The 11,984-nt window shown below is 42.4% G+C and overlaps 1 protein-coding gene across 1 annotated transcript; it reads right to left on the bottom strand.

The window, feature by feature from the left end:
- Window positions 1-753: 753 nt before the first annotated feature.
- LOC143589964 (uncharacterized) lies at window positions 754-5,892 on the bottom strand. The gene is made up of 6 exons (XM_077070576.1): window positions 5,424-5,892; window positions 3,488-3,588; window positions 2,185-2,282; window positions 1,826-2,040; window positions 1,694-1,744; window positions 754-981 (listed from the first exon to the last, which is right to left on the bottom strand). The coding sequence occupies exons 1-5, from the start codon at window positions 5,830-5,832 to the stop codon at window positions 1,698-1,700; spliced, it is 870 nt and encodes a 289-aa protein (XP_076926691.1). The 5' UTR covers window positions 5,833-5,892; the 3' UTR covers window positions 754-981; window positions 1,694-1,697.
- Between the last annotated feature and the right edge of the window lie 6,092 nt (window positions 5,893-11,984).

The raw sequence follows: 11,984 nt of genomic DNA, 5'->3' as shown, positions 1-11,984 counted from the left end.
AAAGATAAGGCAGTGACATACGAGTATAAACTAGCTAAATAAATCCAAGTTACTCAAGACCTACTCGTTATGAGTTTAAACGAGCTCGAGTTTGAACTCATGCCTAAATTAAAGCTCTTTCGACAAATAAACCCTGACCCGAGCTTTATATACCAAGCTTGACTAATACTCACAAACATAAACAAGCGTATTACTTAAAAATAAATATAATTTTTAATACATATGATGATGATCTTTTTGAAATTTTGGTTATAAAAAATATAGAAAATTATTATATGCCATAAACAAAATAACTGAATAATTATAAAATAATAAACTAGTTCGGGTCGGGTATATAGAGCTCAAAACGAGTTTATTTGTTTAGATGAAACAAACCAAACCCGAGTTTAGACAAACTTGAACTCGACTTGATTACACCTAAACCCACTACAGATGCTCTAAATAATAGTTCAGATTGCTACTTTTGAGTTTTACAACTTTTACCCAGTAAAATACCGGCTGGAAGATGGTAAATTGTGACAGAGTGTAACTAAATGTGAAATAACCTAAACTAGCATTGCAAAGTATATAACACAATATTTCTTGGCCTCTACTCGCATGACACGTGATTTACTACTTAGCGGCTGGTCCATCAAGTATTAACTTGAATCAGATCAAAATATTTCAGTCGAAAATATGAGTATAAACTCTGGCAATGATAAGAAAATAAAATTTTATATTTACTTCATTCAAAAGTATGATTTTTAATATGGATTTACCAAAACCTAAACTTAACCATATAATAATTTGGGTCGTCGAATTGCGCCCAATCAAACCGATCCATTATATAAAACAATAAAAATAGAAAAAGAAAGCAGTCTGAGAAAGTATATATATCCTAGACAAATGAAACAATCAACAATTTTCCATAACTCCAAAAGGAATAAAATTACCTCAAAAAACTGATCATTAACATCATTTCACCAATCTGTAATTTCCCTTCTGCAAAACATAACACATTTTGGTTTATTTTTCAATTTTCTAAACTTAAATAAAACAATTTACCACATTATAAACATTTCAAACTATGCGGTTAATGCAGTAAAAAATCAAATATCGATCAAGGACCGATATTTGAGATATTGGTTATCGCGGTAGGATATCGGGAATTTTAGTATCATGCAGAATTTGTATATATGCATGTATAAAAAAGTAAACATATATAATATCAATAGTAATATCAAAAGTCAAGACTCAAAAGTGTCAAGATTTGAAACATGATCTAATATCGGTACCGATAATCTTCCTCCGAGTCCACATCAACCAAAGCATCCAAAAATATCTGTACCGGTAATCTGACTGATATTTGAACCAATATTTTGCTTGGAGACCGATGGCCGATATATCACCAATAACCGCATAAATTTCAAAACTATATTCTAGTGGGTATGTTAGTTATCAGAATGATTTTACACATATAGATGCGCGAAGTTCTATAATTGGATTAAAAAACTGATACATGAATAGAGTATATACGCGATTATGATTCTAGTTTTTCATGGCCATGTGTGAAATCATTCTGACATTACTATAAGATATAACACACCCAAGAAAATAGCTACTTTTGTGATTGATTTAGCGAAAATAAGCTAGATCTATGATGATCTTCAAGAAAAATAATGAAAAGTAGGGCCCGAGAGAATATCTTCCTTACCGGATTATAGTTTGTCAAAATCATCGTCGTCCAAGCCATCGTTTCCGTCGTCTGAAAAGTCAAAAAAAATCATAGACATGTTAAATCCCCCAAACTAGATAAGAGTTATATAAAAATAAGCTAAACACATACCTGGTCCATCATCACTGTCACCAAGATCGCCCAACAGAAAAACATCCAAATCCTGGTCATCACTTGTCTTTGTATTTGTGCTTTTAGTTTTCTGATTTGCTTCACTTGTTTCTGTTTTAGAGACACTTTCAGCTGCGGGCACCACTTTAGCATCCTCGTTCACCTTTTCATCCACTATTTTATTTTCCTCTTCTTCCTTGTAACGCTTTTCATAACTGTATTTTTTATCACATCAGCAATGGAATGCTAATCACATAAATGAAAGAATTATGCTAAGCAACTAGTTTTCTAGTTGAGTTCTAAACTTTTAATATTGTGATTTTGAATAATTGGAGGAATGGAATATATAAGTAACTTACGGAGTCACGTGACTATTTACTAAAATGAAATAAATCCTCCAAAATTTCCTTTCTCTCATGACACGTGGGCATAACTCGTACCTCAACTTTGAGATTTCCTGCATTTACCAATAGCAATATATTAGACAAATCATTAGTTCTCCCTGTTAGTATCGAATCCTTAGACAAGATCATAAATAATGCATATATTTATTTGTTCTTAATAAGTTCACCAAAAATAGTGCATTGTAAATTCTTCCGGCGCTGTCGCCGCCATCGCCGTCGTACTCATCATCGTACTCGGTAAATCTCACTAATAGCAAAGCTATGGTAGGGTCTGAGGAGGGTAAGATGTAAACAGCCTTACCTCTACCCTTTAGAAATAGAGAGGCTGCTTCAGGTGAGACCCCCGGCTCAATAGTAGTTTTGCGTCAAGCCTTGGACAAAAGGCACATAACACCCAACCATCGGCACACCGGCCTATTGGTGCATGTACCCTTGTTTTTCGGCTATCAACGCCACCACATGATGCATGATTAACCTTCCGGCATTTTTAACGTTATTTTCACGAGATTAGTAAAATAACGTCAAAATTAGTGCAATTTCACTTTTGCCCACCCGAGGTTCACACATATATAAATTATATGTGCGCACCGCAAGCAGGGCGTCACAGGACTGCTCAACGAGCATTGGAAATCAATTGGGTTACTACTTCTCTATGTTAATAAAAAATTAACCAAAAAGAAACTGGCCACTGATTTTTATTGTTATATTCAAGATTAGAAGTCTTCACACCAATAAGCAGAAGTCATAACAAGATGAGAAGTAATTGTAATAGGACTGAAGAAGGAAAATAGATTCTTAAATGGAAAGAGGCAAAATTATGTGAACTGATAATGTCTAAAGAATATGTCTAGCTACTTTAGTCTTTTAACTACTAATTATTTCTATTTTCATACAAATTTTAAACAACTGTCATAGCCATTTTTTACAATTCCAGAAGCAAAAATTCAGACACAGAGCAGTCTGTATTAGTGGGAAGAGAATATGATATATATCATAGAACTACAAGCAAACTATTAAAAGTTTGTGCAGGTCTAACTAACAAGAATGAAGAGTCAGATGGTGTCAAAAACATTATTATGAGGAACAAAAGGTAATGGAAAGGACAAGCAAAGGGTGCAAAGATAGTTAAGACAAAACTATCAGGTTATGGCGGGTGGTAATATTTCAGTACATAAAAATAAAGATGAGCTAAGACACTAGTTCAATCACATCTTTGAATAATGTTTTTCTCTCCTTATAGAAGGATTCAAGAAGTTACCTTTACAGTTGAGAGAACAAGTTTAGCATGTGTTTCTTGCCACTTTGTAAGATCTTGCCGAACATTTGAGATTGTAGGAATATCAGACACTTGTGAGTCATCTGCACATTACATAAACAATTCCACTTATAATACCAAATAAATTGGTCGAAACAGTCACTTCACAGGTGAACATGAAAAGTATTATAAAGCCTGAGTGTGGTTGTCATATGTATACATCTAAGCATACTTCTGTCAATTCGTATATCACTTCCAAATCTCTAAAACACTTGCTATCTACCTATCAACTTGCAAGCATAAGAAGAAACAAGATCGACAACTTCCAGAAAGTACACTTGTGTTCTTATCAATGGTGACAATGTGACGTTTTAGACACTACCTTAGACGAATACAAGACATGCGACTCTGATTCCTATATTTTTCACTGGATATTCACTGCAACAAAATTGGGGAAACCCAGCCTCTTCCAGATGGAAAAACTAAGTCACATAATAATCCTTCAAAATACATATGAAAGTGTGGAACTCTAATACACATTTTCAGCTGATAAATCCTATGATTCTCACAATTTCAAATACTTACACGTTAGCAACATGATTATTCATTAAGAGATTTTCTGTGATTCCTAATACTCCATAGTAGATGCATTGGGACTGTGAAGTGGGATTGCAAATCAGTCTCAAAGGTGTATCAATATATATTTTGAATTCCAAGTACATGTACATCATCATTTCGCCTTTCAAAATCTCATGTTAATTTTTTCCCCAATTATTAGACATATCTAATCTTAGCAGCACCATTACAACTCACTGCAGAGAATTATTCATTCTACTGCATCTCTAAACGATTTTAAACCGGTCAAAAACCCTATATAACCTCCAAAACCTATGATTAACTTCAATTTCACATGCATAGCAATAAACACATGCTTTCAACTATAATGGAAAGAGATTATTTAATCAAACTGTATATTCACTTCCAGATCTCTAAAATACTTGCAAATTGCTATGTACCTATTATCTTACAACCAGAAGAATAACAAGATTTACATCTTCTAGAAGATACTCTTTTGTTCTTATCAGTAGTGACATATTAATATACTTCCTTAAACGAACGTAAGGCATATCCCTCTAATTCCTATATTTTTCACTGCAAGAAATTTGAAGAACACCTAGCCTCTTCCATATATAATAATCTTTCACAGTATATAAGAAACACTAGTACACTTTTCAGCTGCTCAACTCTATGATTCTCAACAGGTTAGAAATATTATAGGCTTAGCAATATAACTAGTGATTAAAAGATTCGCAGTGATTCCCAATACTTTAATGTAAATGCATTATTTAGGACAGTTCAGTGGAATAGAAAACCAGTCTCATCGGTGTATCATTATTCATTCTGTATTCTCTGTACATGCACATCATCATTTCACCTTTCACATGCTAATGTTAACTTTCCCCCCAATTCTTAAGACATTTCTAATCTCGGCAGCACTGAAGCGCCATTACAAACTGTTAATTCAATCGCATCTCTAAACCACTTTAAAGTGATCTAAAACCCTAGATAAGATACAATGCCATCAGTCCAAAACTAATTTAAGTTTCTAAAATCTCAACCTATCCACTAAGCATTCTTCATAACATAACCTCCTAATCCTATCACGGGGAAAGTTAACATACAAATTAAATTAACGTGCTAAATGTGCGAAATCAAGTAGTGTAACTATATATACAAGTAGTGTAATTATGTAATTACATTGTAGTGTAATTACACTACACGATAACACACTATGTTGTATATATAGTTACACTACTTGATTTCGCACATTTAGCACGTTAATTTAATTTGTATTTGATCCAAACTCATCCTATCACTAACTTCAATTCCACACACATTATAAATTTATAACCAACATCATAACTAACTAACTAACTACCTTCTAACGGAAAATCTCGAAACGTATCCAACGTAATCTCCTTGACAAACTCTCTCAACTCCTCCGAAATCCCAAACTTCTCGAGATCCTCATCCGCACCACCGTGTACTGTTTCGGAACCCGAAGGCGACGAATCGACAACGAGGTGCGAGATCGCAGCAGACGTGGAGGGAATCTGCGCCTTGATCTGATCGGCACGCTTCAACGCCTCAACCTTAATGAAATCCGCCTTCTTCGACGCCTCAGCGGCGATCTCCTTGGACCGTTTGGAGGCCTCCAGCACGATGTCCGAGAGCTTGGATGATCCAATTGTGAAGTCCTGTGAGCGTTTGGCGGCTTCTTTTGTTAACTCTTGTGACTTCTTGGCGGCGTCTTCGGCGAATGAGCGAGCTTTTTGCCAGAAATCCATGGCGGATCGATAAATGTGTGTGTGTGTGTGTGTGAATTGGTGAGATTGGAAATGAAGAAGAAGAAGAAGAAGAAGAAGAAGGATGGATTGAGTGTGGAGGGGTGCACGTTATCAAGGGTGGTGACGGATAATGCACGTTTAAAAAGTCAAGATGTTGACCGTGTTACCAACGTTGATGGATTGTTAATACATCGATGTATGTAATGTAACAAACTCTGTAGCTATATTTTTTATTTTGTAATTGTAATTATAAATTGTGTCTGAAATATCATTGATTAAAATAATCCTTTTTAATATTTATCCCAATCTGAAGAAACACTAAGTGACCCCGGGCAGATTATGGGTAATCTGGGGGCTAAGTAATGTTTCCCTCGAAGGTTAGGTCCAGCAGAGTAAGTTGTACTTCAGGGAACCTGCAAAACAGACACCGTGAGCTCGTCACTGAGAAGGGGGGGGGGGGTTCCTCCTTGTGACCACCCTCCGGCGTGAGAATCAGTCTATATTGCTCTTTAAATATAAAAGTATATGAATACTATTAGAGCAATTATCAAGTAAGTTATACGAGATAGTAGATGATGAAATGATAATACCATTTGCTGTCTTTTATAGCCGAAGGTGGGTTTCCAAGGGGTTTAGCCGGCCCAACACGCTACCAACTGTAACCTATGCATGTGCCCTACCTGTGAGTGGTGGATAGGTAGCGGCTGACACAGAGCAGGCGTGCCGTGCACTCTTCGTCTTCTACCAACTGCAGGCTAGGCACGTGGTCTGGCAGGAGTTGGTGGGCAGGCGGCGGCTATTGGTCACAGTGCTGTGGCGTGCTGTCTGCCACGCTGCTGTCAGTGAGCTGTCGCATTCTTGGTCAGATCTTTTGTCTTTACCTCGTCAGGTATCACGCAAAAGATCCTCCATCATACGGACTGGCCCATTTTGGCGGGAGTTTTCCCCCTCCCGCCTTTGCTCATTCTTTCAGGTGACACTGAATATTTGTAAGTGTTAAGCCTTATGCGTGTAGCTATGCTGTGCGGGTAGCCTTCCCTGATGGCTTGTATCCGCAACTGCGGGAACAGGCGGGTTACTTTACCATTAGGAGGCTTTTCCCTGCGTATGCAGCTTGCATACTGCGCGTAGGCTTCTCTGAGCATGGTGGGTCCTGCGGGAGTAGATGGTCTTTGCGCAGACATCCCTGTTCAAGGTGAGTCATGCGGGACCAACTGAGCCCTGCTGGGACCTACCTCTTCAAGTCCCCCCAGTCCAATGTTCTTCTCACGAATGTCTAATAAAGTGAGGTGAACTTTTGGACTTAAGCAAAGGGTTTTGAAAAGGGGTTTTTGTAAGGTTTTCCATGGGGGTTCTTCCCGCGGAAGTCCTTGTCACTTGCAGAAATTCCCGAGTTTCCTGCTTGGTCTTTGGGTATGATGCGGGTAGGTCTGTAACCTCCTCGCAAGTCAGGAGCATTGGGTCTTAGTTGTGCGGATTCTCCCTGTGGTTCTGGTAGTTTTTGAACATAGTGATCAATTATGTTTAAACCACCAATTCCATCTTGGAGCCTCAAACAACGTAGTACTCGATGTTCCCGCTATGCGGGGATATTATTTCCGTTTTCACAAGCATTGCCCAGAAGATCCTTCCTGGTTTCAATTCTCAGCGGGTGCTAGGTATGTGAAGGGTTTTGCCTTTACACTGTACCTGCATCCGTCTTACGGTTACTTTACTTCCAAGGTATTCCTGGCGTCCATTCCCTGCGGGTGTTAGGTATGTGAAGGGTTTTGCCTTTACACTGTACCCGCACCCGTCTTATGGTTGGTTGCCAAATATTTTGGCTTCAATTCCCTGCGGGTGTTAGGTATGTGAAGGGTTTTGCCTTTACACTGTACCCACACCCGGCTTATGGTTACTTGTTTGCCAAGGTAAGGGGTATTTTCCCGCTTACTTTTTTGAACCTTAGTCTTCAAATTTTTAAATTTTGAAATTTGAAGAGTTGGTGGATGGATAACAACCCAATACCTCAAACGCCGTGCGACGGTTTCTTCTGACTGTGTCAGGACGTGCCAGAAGTTATGGCGACATGACATTATGTGGTCATTCCAGTTGCTTTTTCAGGCGCGTGGGCACGGGATTTCGGGCGCGTAGCCGCGAAATCTCTGGCACACGTCCTTTTGACAGCTGTTGCCAGCTTGCCTTTGCCATGCGTCATAGTTTCATTGCACCTTTGATTTCTCTCTCTTCCGTATTAAATTCATCGCATTAATTGCGATTACTATATAAAGGGGGAGAGGGTTATTTGCAATTCACACTTTCCACTTTCATCTCTTCTTCTCCAGTAATTTCCGGCGAATTTCTCTTTTTCGGTAAAGCATTACTCTGAAATTTCTTCTTTCTTCCACCATGTCTTCTCACGATGCTGATGATCAGAAGACTGCTGGCGAATGCCAGTGTTCTCTTCCTGTCGAGCTGTACCAGTATATCGTCAGGAAGTTCATGCTCGAGTCTCTCGAGCCTGAGTTTCCTGAGCCCCACCATACTGTGTACGATGCCCCTAGTGGCAAGATCGGGGTTTATGCTGCATTCTTTGTCTACGGAAACCTTAGGTTTCCGTTGACAAAGTTTGTGTACCGTGTCCTGGAGAGGCACGGTGTGCACCTGACAGAGGTGCACCCCATGGCCATTGCCAAGGTCCGGCACTTTGAGTGGGTGTGCCGGATACTGGGCCTTGAGCCCCTCGTTGACCGTCTGATGACCTTCTACACTTGGAGGTGCATCCAGGGGTGGTACACTCTTACAACCCGTATCAAGGGTTTAAAGATTTGTACCACCGAGCGGAGTCTTCGCTCGTGGAGAAGAGAGTTCTTCTTCATATCCGCTCGCGCCATCCCCATCGCCATGAAGTTCAAGAATGGCCAGGCGCTTCCGAACCTTCCCGCCCTCAACTACGAGGAGGCGGAATGGTTCTCGAAGATATCCCGGGTCCAGTCCCCGGTTTTCCGTTTTCCGGAGTCGGCGATGGTGATGCTGGGGATGAGCCGAGTGTGGAAGGCGGCGAATGCGGATAAGGTTCCGATCGTCCTTGAATATGGTTCGAACTCTGTCCCTTATGGTACGTCTTGTTTCATTTTGCTGACTTCGATTTTTTCTAACTTTCTTGTTGATTTCAGAGGGGAACGATCTTCAGTCGCTCCTGAACCCGCGGGAGGAAGATGGTCCCGCGCGGATGGGTACTCGTGCTCTGGACGAGAACGAGTTGCCCATCTTAGAGCAGACCGCGGGTCGGTTCGTGGAGGTTTACCCGCCAGGCCAAGAGATCCTGAGCCACCGACGGCCAGGTAAGCCTATCTTCTACCCTGAACCTCTCAATGCTGTGCCTGCTGCTGGAGTTGACATTTCTTCTTCTGAGGAATCCGCAGAAGGTCCTCCACTGGTGCGGAAGAAAAAGGCTGCCGTCGGGAAAGGCAAGGAGAAGGTGGCCTCTACGGCCGACCCGGTAGTCCTATCTGACTCGGAGTCAGATAGTGCAGAGGTGGCGGGGAAGCCCGGTGGTGAGGAGACCACCGCTCCGGAGGCTGTAGCTGTTACCTCCGGGGAGGCAGCGACGACGACGGTTACCGGTGTCAAGAGGCCGGCTCCATCGGGTTCGCCCCCGCTCGTCCGTACGTTCAAGCTCAAGAAACCCCGTAAGTACCCCCATAATTCTTGTCTAGATTTGTTGTTTCAAATAAATTTTTCTAACACTTTTGCTTGTGCAGGTGTGGATGTTGACGCATTCCAGGGTGGAGTTGGAGCAAGTATTCCCCTGCCGATGAGGGAAGGCTCGGTCAGCTTTCCCGAGGCGTCGACCCAGGCGTCTGCGCCTGCTTCCGTTGGTTCCAGCCTTCCTGAGGCTGTTCCAGCTGAGAAGGTGTCTCCGCCGGCCGTGAGTGCAATTTTTACAGCATCTTTCACGGAGCCGGCGGTTACTGTTGCTGAGGAGGCAACGCCAACAATGGCTACCACAGCGGCTGCCACCATACCTGCGCCACCGGCACCGACGGCCGGACCATCAGGTACGCGCCGGGCTTCCCGCCGATCTATGCCACCTTCCCGTCTGCCTGACCTGTTGGACGGATTTCCTTTAGGTTCAGGTGATGGGTTTGGCGGCTATCGGCCTGTTATTGACCCTACAGGTACGTAGGGTTCTTTTTCCTTTGTATATTTTTATCATCTTTTCCTAACTGCCTTTGTTTCTTTTGCAGTGTCGGATTCCAATGAAGTGTATGTTCCAAGATGGAACATACGCCGAGGAACAACCCTTCGCACCCCTGTGGAGTGCGTGGACTGGGCTCGCCACGCTGCTCCTCATGGTGCGTTGGGGGAAGCCATGGCTAGCTACCAAGAGGGTAGGCTAACCAATGAGCTTCGGGTTCTCCAGGCCCGGACGCAGCCCCGCGTCGAGCTGCTTTGTCGTGAAAACGACAAGTTAAAAGCAGCGCGCGCCAAAGATGTATCTGAAGCGCGGGCTCTTCGGGAGGAGAACCGGCAGTTGGCCGCTGCCGCAGCCGAGAAGGAGAAGGCATTCAAGGCCCTCGAGGTTGAAGTCCAGGCGCGACTCGAGGCCCGCTCCAAGGCTGCCCAAGCTGTGAATGAACAGCTTCGGCTGGCCAAGGAGACTGCGCGAAACTCAACTGAGAGGGCTGCCAAGGCTGAAGCTGTTGCTGAGCCACTTCGCGAAGAGAATGAGCAGCTTAAATGCAAATTAAAGGCTCTTCAGCATGCTCATGACGCCTTGGCAATGGAAGATGCCAAGAAGCTGCAAGAGATTCTTGACCAGAGGGGGGTGCTTGACCAAACCGAGCGGAAGCTTAAGGGCGTCGAAGAGGCTGCCGCAAAGGAAGTATTACTTGCCAATCTGAACCAAAGCGAAGCCGAACGCGCCCGTGACGAAGTGCAAGCTACCCTCCAATGGCTACTTCGAGAAGCGTTGCCTCAGGTATCCTCTTTTTTTTCTTCTTGTAATTAGAAAATGTTCTAACTTGTAATTTTCTTTTGTAGGTTGTGCGTCGGGTCCTTTCAGAGACCTCTTACGACGATGCAATGAGCGCAGCCCTCAACGCTTCTCATGAGGATGGGGAGAAGACTGGCTTCCTGCTTGGTCTAGGGTTTGCTGAGAGAGGCTTTCCGCCCTCCAACTTCCCTTTATTCAATGTTAACACTGCAGCTGCTTATGACCAAGCAGTGAACCAGTACGCTGCCTTCCCGCATCCGGTGGTGGAGAAGGTGAATGAAGCTGCTGCTGCTGATGATGGGCTAAACATCCTTAAGACTTTCCTTGGACAGCCGCGCTCTGACGGTGCTGGTCCAAGCGGAGGTGGTCCTGAAGCCTGATCCTGAAGATCCCTTCCCACTGCTAGGATAGACTTAGCTTTGTATAGATTTCTTTTAGGCGGGTAGTTACCCGGCCACTGTTGTAATATATCATTGAAATATACGATTGTTATTCCTTTCATTGGATTCTTTGCTTTATAAACTTATGACTTGCATACTTAGTTTAAATTAGCAATTTTCCAAGTGTTTAGAATAAGTTAACCTGTGAACGTGGTTGATGATGGGTTAGAGTTTTGCTTCCTCCTTCGTGATTGTGCGGGTATAATCGTCACTTGCACTTGGTAGGATGGCTGAACTTTTGCCTTCATCTGACCGCGTGTAGGTTTTTCTTATCCTTTTTTAAGTGTTCATAAGTTAACCTTTTAACGTGGTAGATGGTAAGTTAAGTTTGGCTTCCTTGTTTGTGATTGTGCGGGTAAGACCGTCACTTGCACTTACAAGGATGGCTAAACTTTACCTACATCTGACCTGCGTGTAGGTTTTCCTTAGAACTTTTTTAACATTTTGGCGTTGTGTTTATGCGGGTATTGCCGCCTTCCACACGCAACTACTTCTTCCCGTAAGGGAAGTTCATAGGTTACAAGCTATCAATACATCATGAAAGGAGAATCATTTCCATTAGAAGTGGCTCTAGGCCTTTTCTTTACAAGTTGGAATTGATCTACATATAACATTTGCGTAATTGAGCTCCATTCCATGTTCTAGGGATGGGAGTGCCATCGAGCCTTTCGAGCCGGTATGCGCCCTTTCCCAGAACTTCTTTGATAACGTATGGCCCTTCCCAAATCGGGGCC

This window comes from Bidens hawaiensis, unplaced genomic scaffold, assembly GCF_021521415.1.
Source record: "Bidens hawaiensis isolate Kalapana, Puna unplaced genomic scaffold, B.hawaiensis_p1.1 tig00038062_1, whole genome shotgun sequence".
Lineage (NCBI taxonomy): Eukaryota > Viridiplantae > Streptophyta > Magnoliopsida > Asterales > Asteraceae > Bidens > Bidens hawaiensis.
This window is presented reverse-complemented; position numbering and strand designations above follow the sequence as displayed.